The sequence below is a fragment of the Ranitomeya variabilis genome, chromosome 3 (genome assembly GCF_051348905.1).
Source record: "Ranitomeya variabilis isolate aRanVar5 chromosome 3, aRanVar5.hap1, whole genome shotgun sequence".
Taxonomy (NCBI): domain Eukaryota; kingdom Metazoa; phylum Chordata; class Amphibia; order Anura; family Dendrobatidae; genus Ranitomeya; species Ranitomeya variabilis.
Window position 1 is genome coordinate 673,702,769 of NC_135234.1, and position 24,283 is coordinate 673,727,051.

The 24,283-nt window shown below is 34.5% G+C and overlaps 3 protein-coding genes across 3 annotated transcripts in view; all 3 read right to left on the bottom strand.

Moving 5' to 3' along the window:
* The window catches only part of HOXC10 (homeobox C10), a 159,231-nt gene that overhangs the window by 113,436 nt on the left and 21,512 nt on the right, over nt 1–24,283 (bottom strand). The window lies entirely within an intron of this gene.
* HOXC8 (homeobox C8) lies at nt 9,849–16,138 on the bottom strand. Its single transcript, XM_077297942.1, has 2 exons — nt 15,084–16,138; nt 9,849–11,604 (listed from the first exon to the last, which is right to left on the bottom strand). The coding sequence occupies exons 1-2, from the start codon at nt 15,517–15,519 to the stop codon at nt 11,312–11,314; spliced, it is 729 nt and encodes a 242-aa protein (XP_077154057.1). The 5' UTR covers nt 15,520–16,138; the 3' UTR covers nt 9,849–11,311.
* HOXC9 (homeobox C9) overlaps nt 23,450–24,283 on the bottom strand; it is a 6,368-nt gene continuing 5,534 nt past the window's right edge. The window contains exon 3 of the mRNA XM_077297945.1: nt 23,450–24,222. Coding sequence (XP_077154060.1) covers nt 23,978–24,222 — 245 coding nt within the window. The 3' untranslated portion in view covers nt 23,450–23,977. The remainder of the gene's footprint in view (nt 24,223–24,283) is intronic.

The following is a 24,283-nucleotide window of genomic DNA, read 5'->3' on the forward strand; positions in this document are numbered from 1 at the left end:
ACAGTTTTACAGTTATTATTCTTATTATTATCATTACTATCTTTTTTTTCTGTAACTTTTATCATTAAGTGTCTGAATATTTTTTTTTATTTTTAATTTGTCTTTTATTTTTTCCTTTTGTTAACGCTTAAATCTGCTTATCAAGTGAGTGAATGCAGACATAATGGAAGAAAGTGTCTCTGTGTTGGTTTTTTTTCTACTTCTGGTAGTTCCCATCTAGGGGAAGTCGATAGCTGGGCCTTGCTTTATGGCCCTCATTTACTCTTCCTGTTGGCTGTGTGGTAAAGCAGGTCATTTATTTCAATAGAGTTTTATTTGTAAAACTGAGAACAATGAATAAATCACCATTACACTCCTGATATAAAATGTTTCTGTCTGATGCAGGTTTATGAGGGATGGGCCCAGGCTGAGCTCAAAGGGAAATCGATACAGTGAAATAACGTGTGGGGGATAAAGACGAGCAGGCCTCACATTATCCTGCGGAGCCAGAGAATACACCGGCAATTAGAATAATATATGTAGCAGGGGATATGTGATGGAGCTTCTATATCCTCAATGTCTCACCTGGGTGTGAATGTACAGTATATAGTGCGATACAGCCCTGCACAAAGAAGGACAAGAGCCAAAGCTGGGGGCCTCATTCATTCCCAGGCCCCACCCGTCAGAAATACTCATGACACACAACAGTCGCAAAGCTGGATTCGGGCAATAGGCCAGCAAAATTATATATATATATATATATATATATATATATATATATATATATATATATATATATATATATATATATATATATATATACATATATATATATATATATATATATTACTGTATATATATTTTATATATATTACTGTATATATACTGTATGTATAGCTAGGTCTATCTCTATATGTATGTGCATATATTTATAATATTTATATATGTATACATATATGACAAGTGTATGTATATATATATATATATATATATATATATATATATATATATATATCGAGAGAGAGAATGCATTCTTTCGATTAGATTGCACACTGAGGGGACAGAGAAACTGATCTGATGCACATATTTATCTAGCCTTCCATTGATTAATCGAAAACTACTTTATTTTATTTATTTTCCCGATATCTGGGATCAAAAACTAAAAGGCAAAGAGATTCCTTTCCTTGATTAATTATACTGCTGCACTGCAAGTCCAGTGACCAGAAGCTACAATTTAAAAAAATGTAAAAAAAAAAAAAAAAGCAAATAAAACCATATTCTCCTATTATCAGAACAAATTCTGAACTTTAAGCCAAACTTGTCAAGATCAAGCGACCCAGTCTGAGTTTGGCATCTGCAGAAGAAATTGGCCCCTGAGCATTCTGCGCATGCCCAGATCTCCCCCCATACAAATCAAATATTTCAGGAGCAGAAAAAAAAAAAGTAAAAAGTTAGCATTTTTCATTTAACATCGTCTTACATGTGTTTTTTTTCCCCAAGCTTCCGACCTCAGTCCCTCAGCGGTTTGTGTGTTGCTGTTACATCACAGCCCTTCTCCCAGGCCTAGAGACCCCTCACAGCACAGTCACATAAGAGAGAGGTCTCAGCCATAACAACAGCAAGAGAACTGTCTATAGAAACCAGTGACATCACCTCGCAGCCAGTGTATGAGTGCGCATGTATTATATATCTATCTATGTACATGGGCATACAGTCACTATATATAGATATAGATATATATAGATATATATATATATATGTACATTGCACCATCACCCCAATCATCCCACATGCTGATCATACCCCAGTCTTGCCAGGCTCATCATGTCGCCATTTCTTTACCACCCATTGCTATGGATCATTAGTTAGACAATGTAGCCAATAAGAGAACACTTACCATGTTGTCTCTCTCTGTCTCCCTCTCCCCTGCTCTCTCCCTCTCTCTCTCTCCCTGTGTCTGATCCAGTGATGCTGCCTGTGTGGAGCTTCAAGAAAACATTACAAGGGAAAAAAAAAAAATAATAAAAAAAAATAATAATAAGGTGGGGACAAAAGAGACAGATCCTGAGCAGAGGGAAAATTCTACTACTAATAATAAAAAAAAAAAGCTATATACAAGCCAGCGCTTCCTTATTCTGTGCTGCTCCAGAGGAAATGTAGTGGCTTTTGCCCCTAGGGGTGGAAAAGGGGGAGGCGACCAAGAGGTGCAGTAAATTCATTATTTCCAAAATGCCTCCGAGCCTGAGAAGGGAAGGAAGCCCTGGCTGCCTATAGAATGTCTACTGGCCGGGGAATACCTAGAGATCGGCTGGTCCCGGTCCCTGGCACTGGGAGGACTGCTACAAGGAGAAGCGCAGCGTACAAGAAACCACAATAAAAAGTTCACGTTCATGGAGAGTCCACATGACTTCCTGTGGCCAATCCAACTTGTGATTCAGTCGTAAACTTTTATGGCCCAGCTGTAAATTTTCTGCAAACAACCAAGAATGTGCTGCATTTTTGTGGCGTGTGCAAATGTCTTTCCTTGACGCCATATTTATCTATTATTTCATTATAGATTTTTTTTTTTCACTTTAGCTCCATACTTATTAGGGCTCAAGCAGATTAAAACTGCGTGTGTATTTTTTTCTTTTTTTTTTCTCCAGCTGGGATTATATGCTGGGGATAGGAGCTGAAAAGTGGATTTTATTTGATTATTTCAGAATAGATCACAAGGTTTCTAGTAGGCCATGAGAAGAGATGCAAAAGCCCAGAGAGCTGAGCAGAAAGCTAATTCACCTCGATGATTAGGATGATAAGTGTATAGTTACACAGGTGCACAAAAGCAGACATGCAAGGTACCTCTTTATACAAGCTATCTCTAGAATATTACTGAAATAATCAGGAATGCCTGCAAAATGCGCTGAACTGCGAGTGAAATTACTCCTTTCAGATTCCCCCCCCAAAAAAATTGTTTTTATTAATTGCTATTATTAATATTATTATTGTGTGTTATGTATGCAGTATTCCCCCAAAAAGCGGCATAATCCTATCATTTGTATAATCGTACAATGCACATTTAAACCTATTTTAATTGCCTTTGTCTCCAAATTAATTATCCTTTAACCAAATATGCACCATATCTATCTATCTATCTATCTATCTATCTATCTATTAATCTATCTTTCTATATATTATCTATCTATCTATCTATCTATCTATCTATCTATCTATTATCTGTTTATTAATCTATCTATTATCTTTCTATTTATTAATCTATCTATTTTTATCTATCTGTTTATTAAGCTATCTGTCTATCTATCTATTATCTATCCATTAATTAATCTATCTATCTATTATCTATCTATGTATCTATCTATTTATTTATCTATCTATCTATCTATTATCTTTCTATTTATTAATCTATTATCTATCTGTTTATTGATCTATCTATCTATCTATCTATCTATCTATCTATCTATCTATCTATCTATCTATCTATCGTCTGTCTCTCAGTGCGCATGCAAATGTTCAAATATTATTATTATTTATATATCACCATTGATTCCATGGTGCTGTACATGAGAAGTGGTTCTAAATACCTATGTACATATGACTATGCACTTTCATATACACATATATATATATATATATAGTGTCTTCGACACAAATACATTTCTTCAGTTTTCTAGATCTAATTGATTTCTTCCCCATAGCTATAACATATATTCTTTTTTTTTCAAAGACCATATACTAGGTACAAAAGAAACATATCAGCCTATACCCTATATTACTAATATCTGATATTTCAAGTATTAATTCACAAAACCTTCAAAGGAAGGCTACCATCACACTATATCAGCATTTGATCAGCATTTTTTTCTCAATATTTGTAAGCCAAAACCAGGTGAGGAACAACCAGGAAAAGTATCATAGAAACACGTCACCACTTCTGTATTTATCACCCACTCCTGGTTTTGGCTTACAGATACTGAGGTAAAATACGGGCCAAATACTGATAGTGTGAATGTGGCGTAAGTGATCAAATATACATCTCCTCTCCATTGATTAAAAAAAAGTAACAATATTTATGAACAGAGATTGGGAATAAAATGCAATTAAACCTGTGTTCATATACTGATAAATTGCAGCATTGCTTTGGTGAGGACAGGATTTAGAAAATAAATAAATAACTTACAGCATATATGAGTGTTCTGTTTGCATTATGTATATGTTAATGTATATGAATGTGAGTGTATATATATATGCCTTCCTTTTTTCTCAACACTGTGTGTGTGTGTGTGTGTGTGTGTGTGTGTGTGTGTGTGTGTGTGTGTGTGTGTGTGTGTGTGTTTGTGTTTGAACGCTGCATTTAAAAACTCCAATTTTGAAGATTTTTTTGGGCCCAAACAATGTGGTTTGGATTTTCTTTTCTCTCTCAAATATATATATATATATATATATAAATATATGCATATACCCTTGGAGGGGTGGGGTGGGTAAAGTGTTTCTACTATTTTGTTGTTGGCAGATTTTTCTGTTTGTTTGTTTAATTTTTTTACTTCCTGAGAAATTAAAATAGTGATTCTGTGCTCTCCCTAATCGTAGAGGCAACAATGGGAGAGACGCAGTATTAGCACCGGATGAAGGCAGTACTGTCTTTTATTCTCGTTTTACAAACCACCAATAAATTTTATAACAGGTAGTTAAAAGTTACAACAAGAGGAAGCGTCCTGAATCAAAACCAGCTTTTATGTCTCCACACTACACCCAGTTTTACAAGCTCTGACTACTAGGAACGAAATTTCCAGTCGTCTTTCCCCGTTATAAAAGGAGCCATATCTATTTTAAGGAGCAACTTCTACCAACACCATTTGTACGGAGATAGGGGCCATAAATACCACTGACCAAGTGTCTAAACACAAGTAAATATAAAAATGGTGGGAATTTAAAATCCTCTGTGTGTGTATATATGTGTGTGTGTGTGTGTGTGTGTGTGTGTGTGTGTGTGTGTGTGTGTGTGTGTGTGTGTGTGTGTGTGTGTGTGTGTGTGTGTGTGTGTGTGTGTGTGTGTGTATGTAGCAGAAAACTTTTGAAATGTGTCACTTTATATAATAATCTATCTATCTATCTGTCCATCTATCTATCTATCTATCTATCTATCTATCTATCTATCTGTCTGTCTGTCTGTCTGTCTGTCTGTCTGTCTGTCTGACTGTCTGTCTGTCTATCTATCTATCTATCTATCTATCTATCTATCTATCTAAAAAAAAGTAACACAAGCAGGTAGGCGGTGCCAGCCCACGGGTGGTAACCCAACATCCTGTCTACATAGAAATAATAAGAAATTTAGGCAGCACTTCGGGCAATTTTCTATGCAAAAAAAAACAACACTTTTTTTATTGACATATGTGTACATTGACACTGACTAAACTAAAATTCAAACACTTTTTGCAGTGTTACCTATGGTTTGTATCTGCCTGTCCATCTCTCTGTCTGATTAGTATGCTTGTGTATGTATCTATATATCTATTTATTTATCTATGTATTTTCTCTCTCTTTATATTCATATATATATACATGTATATATATATTAGATAGAATGATAGATATATAGAGAGATAGACAGATAGAAATGATCATATCATTGGTAGATAGGTAAAGATAGATAGATAGATAGATAGATAGATAGATAGATAGATAGATAGATAGATAGATAGATAGATAGATCATAGATACTGTAGGTAATGGATAGATCATAGATAGATAATACTGTATATAGTTAGATAGAGAGATATATAGAGAGATAGATAGATCATAGATAGATAATAGATCATAGATAGATATATAATAGATAGAGAGATAGATAGGTCATATATAGATAATAGATAGATAAATAGATAGATAATACATTGATAATAGATAGATAATAGATAGAGAGATAATAGACAGATAAATAGATAGATAGATAGATAGATAGATAAATAGATAGATGGATCATAAATAGATAATATATAGTTAGATAGAGAGATAGATCATAGATAGATCATAGATAGATAAATAGATAGATAATACATAGATAATAGATAGATAATAGATAGAGAGATAATAGATGGATCATAGATAGATAATATAGTTAGATAGATAATAAATAGACAATGGATAGATAAATAGATAGATAATACATAGATAATAGATAGATATATAGAGAGATAGATAAATAGATAGATAATACATAGATAATAGATAGATAGATAGATAGATAGATAGATAATACATAGATAATAGATAGATAGATTATAGATAGATGCAGGATTTTTCCCATTATCATAGTTTTGTCACTATTTCATATATACTCGCCATTATGGTCATTTCCAGCCTGCAGGACACAGTGTAGATTGTGTTACCAGACTTTTATAGCCTCCATATAACGCTTATGTTTCCTTATTTCAAATTTTAAATTAAATGAATATGAGTAGTGTGCTCTGATTCAGCCTTCACATGAATTATTGCCTTTTTTTCTTAAATGAGTGTAGAAGAAAATTTAGATTGGTTAATATAAGAAATAGCGTTGAGAGAATTTCTCTAGTCTCCTTCAGGCGTGTTATGTGCGCCCATTGCCAGTCATCAGTAGGCAGCAATGATCATTTGCAGACAGGCCTTTGTGAACAGGCACATCATACCCAAATTACTTTTTTTCCATCTATAGAACATTATAGAACATAGAAGAATATAATCAAATAACTACAATCTAATTACTATGCTGTTGACTTTACCAAAAAATCACATAAAATCATCAACATTCCTATGACCAATATATAGGGCATATATAGCCCATATGGTAGATTTATATGGACCATGCACATGACTTTACATCTCATATTCATTGCAGTGTCGAATATGATGCAAAACATACCCTACAGACACCCCCTGCAACTAGCAATACATAAGAACTTGCCACATATCATAGTTTTGTTACCAAATATTACACTGACATCAAGAGAGAAGCAAAAAGTTATGTGACAACAGAAACAATTAATGAAGGGATTTTTTATATAATATTGCTACTTCGCTGCATAGATTCATATAAGACTAATGGTATATATATTACTTTTGGATTGTATAGCTTCTACATATGGTTGTACAGAGATTGTGCAACAATATTAATTTTATATAAATGTACAAAGAATATATATATATAGTTAGTAAGTAAGGCCGAAAAAAGACATTTGTCCATCCAGTTCAGCCTATATTCCTATATTCCATCATAATAAATCCCCAGATCTACATCCTTCTACAGAACCTAATAATTGTATGATACAATATTGTTCTGCTCCAGGAAGACATCCAGGCCTCTCTTGAACCCCTCGACTGAGTTCGCCATCACATATATATACAATTTGATAAATGAAAAAAAATCTGACAACAAGATTTTTATTTTGCTGCTGGATGAAAACTGATGCAGAGAAATCAAGAGACTCCTATTTCAGCTAAGTGTAAGTCCTCAGAATGCTAAATGAATGTAATCAGGCAGATAAAAACATATATATATATATATATATATATATGTATATATATATATATATATATATATATATATATATATATATATATATATATATATATAAATAAATATCCTCCTCACGTGTAAAGCGCCATGGAATAAACGGCGCTATAACAATAAATAATAATAATAATAATAATAATAATAATAAATATACTCACACACGCACATATACATACATATATGTGTGAAAGAGGTGCATACATATATATATACACAAACACACACACAGAAAGACAGAGAAACTATGTGTTCGCTATAAACAGATAGAAGGATAGAAATAGATAACAACAGAAAATATTAAAAAGTTATAATGACAGAATCAGCCTGAATATTCATTATAGACAGACACTTTAAAATAGATAGCTAGATAAATATAAGATAGATAGATAGAAACAAAAATAGATAGATATAATATAGTTAGATGAAAGATCATAAACATACAGCTATATAATAAATAGATAGATAAATTAAAGATAGATAGATAGAGGGAGATAGATAGATAGATAGATAGATAGATAGATAGATAGATAGATAGATAGATAGACAGATAAATGAAAGATAGATCGATAATAGATATAGATAGACAGATAAATGAACGTTAGATAATAGAGATAGATAAATAGATAGATAGATAGATAGATAGATAGATAAACGAAAGATAGATAGATAAACAGATAGATAAATTAAAGATAGATAGATAAATAGAGAGATAGATAATAGATAGACAATAGATATATAGATAAACAGATAGACAGATAAACGAAAGTTAGATAGATAGATGATAGATAGATAGATAGATAGATAGATAGATAGATAGATAGATAGATAGATAGATAGATAGCAATGCTAACATGTACTTAGTCCTGCCAATAAAGCTTATTAGATAGATAGATAGATAGATAGATAGATCGATAGACATATAGAGTATAGATAGAATATAGTTAGATGACAGATAGATAATAGATAGATGAGTTTTACAACACTTCAATAAACTATTTACTAGTTGAGTAAAAGTAATAAATGCAGCTGCATTTACTACTCCAGCAATTGTGTTTACTGCCTTTAGCATTAGTCCTTATTGCTGTGAGAGTGGAAATGTGTGTCACTTACATAGTTTTGGAGGTGTAAACTGAGTGTCACCTTCAGGTACAATGAAGAAAGCAGTCTTGTGAAAATCCCCTCGTCTGAGTCTCTTTCCTGGTTTAATGCCCATATGCCCAGGACACCTTCAGGAAATGACTGTCGCCTGGCTGTACATTTGCTGCAGCTTTTGGGAGCTCTTTTATGGTTTTATTTTCCTTCAGTTATTGCTTTACCACATGCGAGCTGTCTTATGTGCTGAACAAGTCTGGATGATGCTTGGTCAGGTTCTTTAACTTTTTTTTTCTCGGAGGATCACAAAAGCTTCTGGTTAGTGTTGTATTGAAGAAAGTAAGATGTATAGATAATAAGGTATATATATATATATATATATATATATATATATATATATATATACACATAATTTATCTATGTGTGTTCATAGACATTGCAACCTATTCTCAATGTGTCTCTCCTGTCTAAATTGCACAATGGGACAAATAACTGAAGATTAGGTAGGCTGGTGTAAACTGTAATCATGGCCTGCTCCAAAACATAAGGACATTTTGCAAAAAAAAGACAACAATACTCACACACGTGGTATATATATATATATATATATATATATATATATATATACATATATATATATATATATATATATATATATATATATATATATATATATATATATATATATATATATATATATATATATATATATATAATGACGACGGGGTAAACAAATGCTTTACTGATCTTTGCTCTGTTCACGACTTAAATTTTATTAATGTGCTCAACTTTTTATTCATGTATGGATTTATGTATACATGTTTATGTTTCCATATCTATCTAATATCTATCTATCAGCTAACTATCTAGCTATCTAGAAAATTAAAATATGCAGAGAGCAGAACCTAAATAGTAGTAAAAATTTGGTATAGAGTTTCACAGACACATACCAGTCCTCATAATAGAAAAAATGAAGAAGCAGCACATCATCATTTTAGTGCAAAAAAAAGCTATAAAATATAGCCCATTTGTTCCACGTTTCGGATCTATGTGTGAGCTTGGAAAAGGCTCACACATAGAGCCGAAACGTCGCACAAATGGGCTATAAAATTGCTTTTTTTGCACTAAACTAATCATGTGCTGCTTCATTATTTTTTTTTCCATCTAGCTAACTAGCTATATTCTATTTACTACATCCCTGATGGACTAGGAATGTATAGAACATCACATAAAGAGTCAGACTGACATTTTTAAAATCATGTTTATTCTCATTTTTATTCTTATAATATCATTTCATGTTTCACGTATACAATACAAATGTTATTTTGTCCAGGAACAGGTTCATGGTTTAATCTGCTACATTCATAGGTTGAGAACACGTGTAACTAGGCTTATACAGAAATAAAACAAAGACTATTTAATTTTTATGTGTTTTTTTTATGCTTTATTATTTTTTTTTTATTTTGTATTTTAATACCTCAAGCTCTTGCGTTAACAGATAAGGTCAAGACAAATAGGTAACTTTACATTCAGTGCAATTTAGTCCTAAACTACTGTAAAAGCACGATAAAATAAACACAGTCATTAAATGTGCGTCCATGTAGGCAGTTTCAGTTGTTGGGATAAAGCAGCAAGAAACAACATAAAAATTGCGTTACAAATACTTCCCGATAGCGTCTCCTTCTATAGGTAGTTATTATTATTATTATTATTATCATCATTATTATTATAAGTTACATTGCAAGTGTCAGGTTGCATTGGCTACTCAGTAGCTTGCATGGTGGACATCACTGCCAGTCATTGGAAGTCTGACCATCTCCTGTTCGGGATGTATGTGTATAAATACTCCCCACATGTGGTACAGTTATTGCCTGATCCCTTTAGGTAGTAAAGGAGGATTGAAGTGCTCACACAGCTATGTAAAACCCATAAACTTACAAGATGGAAGATAAAATAAGAAATATCTGTGGCCTGTCATAACAGCTACATATTCAGATAGGTTTTTTTATTATTATTATGAGCCATGTGCACACACTCTGCTTCAGCTTGGGATCAAACCCCTGGACTGATAAGTTTGACAGAGGTTGTATAGAGCTATATGGACTGCATTATACTAAACGTTGACAAATACATAATACCAATAAAAAAAAAATCAAATTAACATAGTAGGGTATGTGCTGCCCCCCTCTCCCCATACTTGAATACAGAGCTTTGAATAAACACAGGTTACATCTTGAGGCCCCCAATGGCCCTCTAAACAATAGAATAGGTAGTTTTATTTCACATAAAAAGGAATTAATACTATTGTGGTTGAAAGAAATGTCAGTCTGTTGGAAATCATACCAGTAGTAATCCCTGTATGCTTCCTTCACTTGTATAAGTTATTAGCCTATTTCTTAGGACTTTGCAGGACATAAATAAGAATGTAATGTAAATGCCCCCTTTATCCACATAAACCACAGCAAAATGCAATGTGAAGTCCTGACCAGAAGACAAGGCTGGAACGTGTGACAGGTAGTTCATGTTGTCCCCTCGGCCCCCATCCCCCCACCCCACTGTTCACATAAGCATCATCAACAGTTTGGCTTTATTTGTCTCATAAAACCAAAGTTTGAATGGAGAATTGAATACTTTCACACAGACAGACACTGCCATTCATACTCAGGGAGTCTTATTCCCCAGCACAGGGTCAGATCATTCTTTGCTCTCTTCCTTCTCCTCCTCTTCCTTCTCTTCTTCATCATTCGCTTCTTCCTCTGTCTTCTCTTCATCTCTAGATCCGGGGAGTTTATCTTTGTTGTTCTCCTTTTTCCATTTCATCCTCCTGTTCTGAAACCAGATTTTGACCTGCCTCTCAGTCAGTCCCAGGGCGTGGGAGACCTCAATCCGCCGCTTCCTCGTCAAGTAAGGGTTGAACAGGAATTCCTTCTCCAGCTCCAATGTCTGGTACCGGCTGTAGGTCTGCCTTCCACTGCGTCTTCCGGGGGCTGGGTACAGCAAAACAAAACACAGCCATTACTGCTTACCACTTCCAGGATCAGCTCCAGGGGAGCCTTGTGTGTACAGACAGCAGAACCCCACCACATGGAAATCAGAGCCCCCAACATACATGTAATGCAATAAGTGTATGTCCTATGTTATATTATTGCTACCAAAAAGTATAATATGTCAGCAGTCCTAGGCTGCATTATAGCTACCAAAAGTATAATATGCCAACAGTCCTAGGTTTCATTATAGCCACCAAATAGTATAATATGCCAGCAGTCCTAGGCTGCATTATAGCTACCAAATAGTATAATATGCCAGCAGTCCTATGTTATATTATTGCTACCAAAAAGTATAATATGCCAGCAGTCCTAGGCTGCATTATAGCTACCAAATAGTATAATATGCCAGCAGTCCTATGTTATATTATTGCTACCAAAAAGTATAATATGCCTGCAGTCCTAGGTTTCATTATAGCCACCAAATAGTATAATATGCCAGCAGTCCTATGTTATATTATTGCTACCAAAAAGTATAATATGCCAGCAGTCCTAGGCTGCATTATAGCTACCAAATAGTATAATATGCCAGCAGTCCTATGTTATATTATTGCTACCAAAAAGTATAATATGCCTGCAGTCCTAGGTTTCATTATAGCCACCAAATAGTATAATATGCCAGCAGTCCTATGTTATATTATTGCTACCAAATAGTATAATATGCCAGCAGTCCTAGGCTGCATTATAGCTACCAAATAGTATAATATGCCAGCAGTCCTATGTTATATTATTGCTACCAAAAAGTATAATATGCCTGCAGTCCTAGGTTTCATTATAGCCACCAAATAGTATAATATGCCAGCAGTCCTATGTTATATTATTGCTACCAAAAAGTATAATATGCCAGCAGTCCTAGGCTGCATTATAGCTACCAAAAGTATTATATGCCAGCAGTCCTAGGTTATATTATTGCTACCAAAAAGTATAATATGCCTGCAGTCCTAGGTTTCATTATAGCCACCAAATAGTATAATATGCCAGCAGTCCTATGTTATATTATTGCTACCAAAAGTACAGTATAATATGCCAGCAGTTCTAGGTTTCATTATAGTTACCAAAAAGTATAATATGCCAGCAGTCCTATGTTATATTATTGCTACCAAAAAGTACAGTATAATATGCCAGCAGTCCTATGTCTCATTATAGCTACCAAAACGTATGATATGCCAGCAGTCCTATGTTATAATATTGCTACAAAGAAGTATAATATGCCAGCAGTCCTAGGCTGCATTATAGCTACCAAATAGTATAATATGCCAGCAGTCCTATGTTATATTATTTATACCAAAAACTATAATATGCCAGCAGTCCTAGGCTGCATTATAGCTACCAAAAGTATAATATGCCAGCAGTCCTAGGTTTCATTATAGCTACCAAAAGTATATGTCAGCAGTCCTAGGTTTCATTATAGCTACCAAAAGTATAATATGCCAGCATTCCTAGGCTTCTTTATAGCTACCAAAAGTATAATATGCCAGCAGTTCTATGTTATATTATTGCTACCAAAAGTACAGTATAATATGCCAGCAGTCCTAGGTTTCATTATAGCTACCAAAAAGTATAATATGCCATCAGTCCTAGGTTTCCTTATTGCTACCAAAAAGTATAATATGCCAGCAGTGATACAGTCCTATGTTATATTATTGCTACCAAAGTGCAGTATAATATGCCAGCAGTCCTAGGTTTTATTATTGCTACCAAAAAGTAGAATATGCCAGCAGTCCTAGGTTTCATTATTGCTACCAAAAAGTATAATATGCCAGCAGTCATAGGTTTCATTATTGCTACCAAAAAGTATAATATGCCAGCAGTCATAGGTTTCATTATTGCTACCGAGAAGTATAATATGCCAGCAGTCCTAGTTTGCATTATAGCTAAAAGTATAATATGCCAGCAGTATTGGTCTGAATTATAGCCATCAAAAAGTATAATATGCCAGCAGTCCAATGTTGCATTATAGCTATTTAAAAGTATAATAAGCCAGCATATTATTGCTACCAAAAAGTATAATGTGTCAGCAGTCCTAGGCTGCATTATAGCTATTAAAAAGTATAATATGCCAGCAGTCCTATGTTGCATTATAGCTATTAAAAAGTATAATAAGCCAGCATATTATTGCTACCAAAAAGTATAATGTGCCAGCAGTCCTAGGCTGCATTATAGCTATTAAAAAGTATAATATGCCAGCAGTCATATGTTGCATTATAGCTATTAAAAAATATAATATGCCAGCAGTACTGGTCTGCATTATATCTATCTAAAAGTATGATATTGCAGCAGTCATAGGTTTCATTATAGCCATGAAAAAGTGTAATATGGCAGTAGTAATGTGCTGCTTTATATCCATCAAAGAGTGTACTATGCCAGCAGTCCTAGGTTGTATTATAGCTATTTGAAAGTAATTTGGTAATAAAGAACTCTGCCTGCATCTAAACTACATAGCAATAATGCTAATAAAATAATGAGAACGATTGCATTAACAATAATAGTAATAGTAATACAAAAAAATAATACTGCTGCTACTGCTCCTACTATTACTATTAACACTACTACTCTAAACAACAATAGCAGGAGTAATTTCATTGATAGTAGTAGTAGTAGTAGTAGTAGTAGTAGTAGTAGTAGTAGTAGTAGTAGTAACAATAGTAGCAGCAATTATTAAATAATAATGATGCATGATATACTTACAAGGCATATAAAATTATGTATAGCATATATTAACCCTTCCCCTGGTTATTTATAGAGCTAAAAAAAACATCAGTGACTTCCATGTAATCTAAAGTGGAAGAACACTATAAATCAAATCTGTAAACTTCACTTTTACAATCAGAGGGAAGGTTTTAAAGACATCCTTTTAATTACTTGCAATAATACACAAACATTATGGCATTCTCATAAACTCTAGCCTTTAAACATGGTCAAATGGCCTTACAATAAAAAAAAGGAGTTAATATGGATTTCACAGCCTTCCCTGGACTGCCATGCACCCAATAAAAGGAAAAGTAAGTTGAAGCAAGTTGTGCATTGTAACCCACTTTGTAAATACACCATTTTCACCTCTTTTAACTTTGCAAGCCATTAAGATAAACTATATGGTTTTATGAAGGAGCTCTGCAGTAAGAGCAAAGCAAATAACCTCGTGGGAGCTGTATACTGTTTTCCTCAAGGCAGGGCAATAAAAATAACTTAGTTCAAAAGACCTGCACTTAAAACACCTTGATCTTTTTTTTTTTTCTATTATGTTGTGTAACTAAAGAGCAAAATAAAAAAAAAAGAGGTGTTGTAACAAAAACAAAAAAAAAATACAATTCTGTGCTATTGTTTTCTGATTCTATGGAAAGGAGAAGAGTGCAGATAGATAACACAACAAAACACAATGCACAAAATACAAAATAACAGAAGGGAAAAAAAAGGGTCCTAACCGTGAGGTCTCATCCAGGGAAACATAAGACTGGGAGAGGAGTTTTGGTTTAAGTGGCCTTGTCCTTCGCTAGAGCTAGTGTTAGAGGCCGATTTACAGTCGGGGTACTGCACCACGCTCGCCTCTTGCTGGGCACCGTACAGGGACTGCCTTGGCAGGGCATCGTAGCCATAGAACTTGGAGGCGTCTCCGTGGCACGTCAGGGCGCAGGGGTTCTGCTGATAGCCCGGGTTGGAGATGCTGGAGGTGCCGTGGTGGAAGAACTCCTGGACGTGGTGGGAAGGGTGCTGGAAGCCTGGGGCTGTGGTGCCCGGTCCATACACCAGGGCATGGCTCCTACTCACACTCTGGGGGAACCGACAGTCGTAGTAAGTGGGCTCCAGGGACTCACCTCCTTTGTACTTGGAGAACAGGGGGTTCACAAAATAGGAACTCATGGCTCTGGCATTAAAGACAGATGGAGCACCCCCCCTCCTTATAATAAAAAAAAGGAGATCAAAATAGCCAACAATACAAGTGTTTAATTCTGGGCGAGATCAATGGAGCAGTGTCCCCTGGGCTTGCCTGAAAGTCCTGTTTTTGTTTGTGCTGAGGAGGGGGGGTTCCTAGGAGGCTCTCACAGGCGTCTCATAGTGCTGGGGTCTCTGGGCTCTCTGGTTCTCCTCGTAGTGCAGTCGGTAGGTAGAGCTCTCCTCTCTGTCAGTTCCTCTATACTGTTCCTTCCCTTAACACCACAGGCAAATTCCTTAAAATCCCGCTGGTGAAGCTTTCACACGCGATTTGTATCCATCAATCCTCTCCTGCAAGACAGGCTGGAAAGCAATGACAAGGATTTGGGGGTATCGGATGGACGTGGAACACACCAGCCTTCAGAAAAAAAATATCAAATGAATGAGGGAGGGTTATGAAAGGTGCGCATTAATATCTTTAGGTGCTCTTTTTTTTTTTTTCCAAGCCAGCCTCTTCACTGATGTGGGAAAATACATGCGCCGTGGGGTCAACCTAGGTTACCTCAACAGGTAAAATATTTCGGGTGCACGGGTGAGGAGCACAGAAGCTCCTGTGCAGGAAGAGCTTTATTCCTTATTGCAAAATTGCATATTTCCCTTTAGTAATAAAGACAGAGCCAAGTAGCCCAGTATGACGTCACTGGCCTCCCTGCTCCCCCTCTGACGTCTCCACTGCTCCTCTCTAACCAGTTGGCGTCCTATTGGAATTAAGAAAACATTTAATGTCTTAGTGAAGCTTCAATACCAATGTTAAAGGGGACCGAGGTGGTGCCCAGGAGCAGGCATCACTGGCTGGGTGAGCCCTGGGTGCTGGGGCACAATGTGGCAGGAGGCACCCACCAACCATTAGGTGCAATGATGTTAATGACTAGGACTAATCATTAGGGAGGTAAAGTCCAATCTAGAAGGAGACACCAGGGGAAACGCACGATGATCGCGATTTTATTGTGGTCTTATAGCACCAGGGACTAAAAATAATAATAATAAAAGGAAATCACGTGCAATGCAATTAGGGAAGCAGAGCAGTAATCAGAACTCTGCTTCCTCTTCCCAGCTGGTGGGCTTTTGTCAGCAGCACTCCGGTTTAGGGTCGGAGTTTAAAGTTTAGACGCCATTGATAAGCCCCTATTGTAAAGAGCAGGGTTTATGGCTGCAGTAAACCAAAGCTGAGGAAAGCCCCAGGCCCTAAATCCAAGGAGGACACCATCTAGATCATATAAAAACACATATACCGGTGGTAAATAATCAGACGACATCACACTACATTAAAGTAAACCTGTATGGAATATTCTGCATTAGGTCCTACAGGTAGTGGACTATTCTGTAATGTGGAGAAAAGACACAAATTGCACCTACGCGTATGGGTCTGTAGCCTGCACACAGGCAGCATACATAGGAGCTGCATGGAAGGTCACAGCATTATATATACGAGGAATCAAAACAAATAGATCAGGACCTGATAGGACTCGTATTGCTCCACGTGGTCCCCTTATATAGTGCGAATTATGAAATATGATGCATTTGTCTACATTGGGTATTTCTTACAGATTTTATGTGAGTCTTTTTTTTAATGTCTCCTGGACCTTACACACCGATATATAAAGCTGACTGAGAAAGAGCCTGTTAAGCACAATATGAACTGAAAATTAAATAAAAAAAGTAAATTAAATATATATTATATTGTATTTCATAATTATGCATAGCATTAATTGCATAGTAAAAAATTACATAAAATAAGATAATATACCATCTCATTTATTCCATAGATTAACTAATCTACATAGTTTGGAAAGTGTTATTTCCCTGATTGACATACAATTTTAAAATGAAGTGTATGATAGAAATATCTATCTATATTTATCGATCATCTATCAATTATTTATCTATCTATCTATCTATCTATCTATCTATCTCTAACTATCTATCTATCTATCTATCTTGCTATCTATTTATCTATCCATGTACCCATCTATTTATCAATCGATCTATCCATCCATTCATTATCTATCTATCTTTCTATCTAGCTATATATCTCCTATCTATCTATCTATCTATCTATCTATCTATCTATCTATCTATCTATCTATCTATCTATCTATCTACCTATCTATCTATCTATCTATCTATCTATCTATCTATCTGTCTTTGTAATATATATATATATATATATATATATATATATATATATATATATATATATATATACATATATATATACAAATATATTATCTATCTGTCCATGTCTCTATATTTTCTATCTATCTTTTTAATATATACATTTAACTGCTTTAATATTTATCTATGATATATATGTACTTTATGTATCCTTCCATCTATCTATCATCCACAAATGTACTTAACTATCCATCTTTATATGCTGTGCATAAAAAGTTTTACACACATATTTTGGGTAATTAGTGGTTACTGTATCAAGATATTTTTTTTTCTAGGAGTCCTGGTGTATTTGAATCTGGTGCACTTTGTTCTGATAAGCAATTGATAGCTCCAATTTCCTTTGCTTTGGCCTGATTGTTATACATTAATGTCTGCTCAATAAATATCAGTTGTGATCAAAAGCAAACATGAATGGAGAACGTCTTTATTGTGCTATAGACTGATCAATGTCTGGCTAATTAGCTACATTTTCAACCTGAGCGTTTCTCTACACAAGAAGGCTTATTACAATGTTCCTATAAAATGGTAGCCTCGCCTATCATCACGGTGACCCACTTGTAATTTGTGAACACTCTTATATATATTACATGCTAATTCGCCATTCACTGGTGAAGGATGTTGTGCGTATTTGTTTTGATTTGTTTTCCCACAGTCTAGTAGGGGCCCAAAGGTGTAATGGGATGCATTGCAACTCTAATTGGCCAAAGTGCTCTAAAATTTGAGCAACAGTGCCACCCAGTGTCAAAAGTTTGTAAAGACGACCCCTGTAACACCCCCTTCAGCCCCCTAACTATATTTTCGTATACTTAAGGATCTACGTCATTAAATCCTATATAATCTTCTGTTAACTTGCCTTACGTTTTTTCTTTTTCGTGGAAATAACATTTGAAGTTTGTTGTTAGTGAATGTATAAAACAGACAATGGCATTCATGATATTCTACTACTCTGCAAAAGATTCGAAAAATACACAAATGCAATTATTATTATTAATTAATATATTATAATATTAGATTTAACTCAATACATCATATGTGGACACGTAAAACGCATGGAAATGTGTGTATGAATATGTGTATATACATTGTAAATATTTAGAGATAAAGACATAGATAATTAAACAGATTAATAGATAATAAAATTATAGATATCTATGTATTGATTGTAATGTACTGCAGAACATGTTGGCGCTATAAAAATAAAGGTAAATAGATAGAAAGATATTAGATGTATAATAGATAATTGATAGATAAATATATGATAGATAGATCATATGTAATATAGATAGATAATAGATAAATAATATAGATAGATAGATAGATAGATAGATAGATAATGGATACATAGATAATATATAATATAGATAGATAGATATTAGATAGAGAGCTAATAGATAAATTAGATAGATAGATAGATAGATAGATAGATAGATAGATAGATAGATAGATAGATGTATCACAACATATAGCAAAATGTTTACAAGGTATTTCCTTCCCTAGATAGACCAAAAGATGGATCATATATAGATAGGAATATAAATATTAGATAGATAATAGATTAATATATGATAGATAGATAGATAGATAGATAGATAGATAGATAGATAGATAGATAGATAGATAGATAGAGATGATAGATAGATAGATAGATAGATAGATAGATAGATAGATAGATAGATAGATAGATAGATAGATAGATACTGAAAATGAAGATGTACCACATTATAGAGTATGTTTACTATGCATTTCCTTACCTAGATAGACAAACAAAAAAAAAGACAGAAACATGGAACTGCACTACAAGTACGAAATTAAAGTCGCAAGGCCCTCCAAACAAAAATTAAATTGTAAGAATAAGGGGAAAAAAATAAGAGAGGCAGCACTCCAACAAATGTGCAAAGAAAAAAAGTGGACATTAATGATAGCTAGATAGATAATAGATAGATAATGGATAGATAGATAATAGTTAGATAGATAGTGGATAGATAGATAGATAGATAGATAGATAGATAGATAGATAGATAGATAGATAGATAATGAATAGATAGATAGATAAGTAGATAGATAGATAGATACATAGACAGATAGATAATGGATAGATAGATACATAGATAGATAGATAGATAGATAGACAGATAGATAATGGATAGATAGATAGATAGATAGATAATGGTTAGATAGATAGACAGATAGATAATGGATAGGTAGATAGATAGATAGATAGATAGATAGATAGATAGATAGATAGATAGATGGATAGATAGATAGATAGATAGATAGATAGATAGATAGATAGATAGATAGATAGATAAGATAGATAGATAGATAGATAGATAGATAGATAGATAGATAGATAGATAGATAGATGGATGGATGGATAGATAGATAGATAGATAGATAGATAGATAGATAGATAGATAGATAGACTCATACACTAATGCCTGTGCTTCCTATATAATATAGTTAATGTATGACACAGTTGTGGATGATGGTGCCGGTAACGCACGTGTGTGCACATGAGGGTAAGCAGGGCCTGGTCTGGGGATGATGAATGAGGCCTTGTAGCTCTGGGGTTTCTTTGTGCACAGTTCTATACTGATGGCGCTGTATGGAGGAGCAGCCTTCCTGCACACATCAGCAGTAAACATGGCAGCGGTCGGTGTGCTCTCCTCCTCCTCCTCCTCTGCCATCTACTCTCCCTGCTTTCTGGTCTTATCAGTTTGAAGCCATTTCTCATTCCAGTGAAGTCTCCTGTTCTTTGCTTGTAGACAAAACATTCCAATAATCCGGTTTCAAAGCCCACAGTGTGCACCTTATTTCAGCCATAAAACAATTAATGCCAGACGTCTAGCCAGCCCTGCGCTCTTGTTTTGTTCCCCTCCATTGTGGAGGGGCCTGGGCTGTGTGCACCTATAGCCGCCCTCCACCACCACTGGCCGGGGCTTTTATCTCCCTCACAATGGCCCCGGTATTATTTGATGTCACCCGGATGCCATATGCCCCAGTCTAAACCTGACAGTGTAGCGACACTCCAGCTCTCCTGCAGCATCTCCTGTATGGGGGGGGGGGCACATGCAGATGTGCAGATGGACTTGATCCTGCCGCCTTTGTCCTTCCCATAGATATTTCTTTATCCTGCTCTTTCTCCATGTGAAAGGCAAACTTCCCATCATGGGACATTAAACTGATTGATCAATTGTCAGAGTGACAATGACATGTCGGATCCAGTGCTGGGGATGGGGAAGCCTTGGCCGGATCTGTGTATGTGTATGTGCATGTGTTATGTGTGTGAATCTGCAATATTCTGCATAAACCCCTCACAATTTATGCAATCACTTTTTCATCAAAAGCCCCCCTTGGATAAGTAGATGATATTTATATTCTAATAAGTCCTCTGAGGGGGGAATAATAAGAGGCGGATGGCTGGAGGGCCAGGCATCCTCAGGGTGTGCACATCACTAAATCTGTCCTGGGAATGACAGAGACTTGAATGATAATAATACGGGGGCCCTGCCTGGTCCTACATGGGACCTGAAAGTGTGCACCGTCCAGCAGCTCCACAGCCTGGGCTCTTATTTACCACAAAATACCATTTATTTCCCCCACTTCTACAAAACCCTAAAACAGTGCATCTGATACATCTGCATCTCTGTATGATACACCTTGCTGCTGAAAATACATATTATCTGCCTGTGTGGGTATATATACACGTATGCACACATATACAGATTCACTAGGTGCATATATATATATATATATATATATATATATATATTATATATATATATAGGTATTAATTTATGTGTATAAATACACATATAGGTACACTAATTACACATACATATGTATATATACATGCAAGTGTATGCATATATATTTATGCACATGCTTAAATTAACATATAGGTACACATTTATATGTGTATACATTTTGTGTATATATTTATACATGTGTGTGTATATATATGTATATATACATGCTTAAATACACATACATATGCAAACATATACACATATAGATACACACAAGCACACACATGCACACCCTTATAGGTATACACACACTCTTATACTGATGTTTTTCGCAAGAAAAAAAAAATATTAATATTAATTAATTAGTATACTATTATATATTGATAACAATATCATGTGTAAAATATATATATATATATATATATTACTGTGCATACAGATATATGTCAGTGCATAATAATTAAATGGAAGTTGAGACTTGGTTTAAAAAAAAATAAATGTATCATATTTTATGCGTAAGGGATATGATGATATCTGATCACATATTAAGTCAAATGTTACTGTTTAGTACAAAGGAATATAGCAATGTACATAGCTGCACACACGAGAATATGCCACTATATATATATATATATATATATATATATATATATATATATATATATATATTACTGAGATATTACTAGATATATATATGAAAATGTTCGCACATATTGATCCAGTGTATAAGATAGAGATACACGCATCAACATATTAAGCAACTTATCATAAAGTATTAGAAATTAATGTATTGATTGTATGATAAATGCATCTACTTATAAAGAAGTTTGTCAGTGTATATATAAAACAATACACCGCTGGAATACATTGTATCCACGGTGTATATGCGCAGCACATATTCCTACATATATCCGATAGCTTGAGATATCGTATATAGTATAAAAAGCACTTATGAAACATATCCATAAATAAGCTTATATTCTATACTTTGCAAATTAGCATACAGATCTTTGTATACATTTACTATATATTATGCATATATCACATTTTATGAGGCTATTGAGTTGTGATAATTCTATATAAATGGGTTTGTGGCTATACAATATTAAAACCGTATTAGCCCAAGATTAATAAATTAAGCTGCCTCTCTCGTGAAGTTTTATGACTACTCTGACCACTATAGTTCTTAGCCAGTCATCCTTAGTGAAGTGGCCTACTTGTGCAGCAGCAGTCAGCCTACCTATAAAATCTTTAACTATATCATTCCAGAACGCCAATAAAGGCTTTTAATAACACAGTAAACACCAGCACTTTGCTTTTTGACTACATATAGTTACACACTCTCGTAAAAATGCAGATATAGATACTAAAAAGATCCTCTTTTTTTTCCAGACTGCTCAAGACAACAGGAGAATGTGCAATCCTTTGGAGTCCCAAGGCAGGCAGTCCTGGCAGGAAGCAACTTAAATTAGGAATGCGGCCTTCTATTATTGTCCAAACCTGACATTTCTCTTGACTGAGACTATAAATTACTGTGCCATGTATTCTAAAACTTGGAAGTCAGATGCAAATGAAACAAATACAGCTTTACTCTAAAATCATGTTTTCAGGGCAGCTTTTGCCGCCATTGGTGGGGAATGTGCTCTCAAGGACATTCACTTATTTGATATTAGACTGATTATTAATAAGAATAAGGCTATAAGGGGATGGAGGAAGGGACTTTGTGCTTTATAGAGGAGCTGATCTCAAGGAGAAGTTAAATAACCGTAAGTACCATAAACGTAACAATGCTGGAATATATGTTACACAGAGAAGAATAGCCTGCTACTTTTGTTACCAATGAGTCTGGATTTCCTTTGGCCCAGGGCGATCTGTGAGATATATATTTTTTTGTCCTTTTTGTGAAATTGCAACCACAAAACACACAAAAGCAGAATAGTGCAGTCTTCTATATTTACATAGAGCTGATCTACAGGCAGAACAGAACAATACTGAACATTATTTTTTTTTGTGACAAGAATAAAATACATAAATATATACATCCAAGATACTTTCAATACTATAACAAAACATACTGGTAATTTCTCGATTTGAATTATACAAAATATGCACTCACAAACTTCTTCAAATAAAAATTAACACTGGATAAGTATAAGTTACAAAATAAAATACTAAAAAAAATATTCAAGTACTTTCTTGTTTTGTTGTTTTTTTTTTTCACTTGGATTTTTTGTTTCTTTCTTTAAAGACAGAGAAGAGGAACATTTGTAATTGCATTTGATAAAAGCGTGTGCTTCCAAAATGCCTGTGTGTTTATAATCTACGCTAAACACAGATCTCCACATTCATAGTCATTGGTTTTTATTGTTACTGATAATGCTTGGGCCCACAACAAAATGTTTTCTTCACATATCTCTTATATAAGGGTTATGATGGGGAAGAAGGAGGATGGGTGAGGATCTCTAAGGTTGTTCCTTGTCGGTCTTTTCCTTGTTCATTTTCTTCATTTTCATTCTTCTGTTCTGAAACCAAATTTTAACTTGCCTTTCAGTGAGATTTAGAACCCTGGCGACCTCATAGCGCCGGTCTCTGGTTAGGTACATATTAAATAAAAATTCCTTTTCTAATTCCAAAGTCTGGTATTTTGTATAGGGGCATCTTTTCTTTCTTGTGGAACGTGCATGGATCCAATTTGCCACTGGGTTGTCTGGAGAAAAAAACAAAAGAATATATAATAAATACAGAACACAATTAACATAATTGAATGT

What these genes read in the sequence shown, in the direction of transcription:
- HOXC8 (XM_077297942.1), bottom strand. Translation starts at nt 15,519, where the DNA reads ATGAGTTCCTATTTTGTGAACCCCCTGTTCTCCAAGTACAAAGGAGGT. An exon ending in TCCCTGGATGAGACCTCACG is followed by an intron (nt 11,605 to 15,083) that starts GTTAGGACCCTT and finishes TGCTGTACCCAG; the next exon opens with CCCCCGGAAGACGCAGTGGA.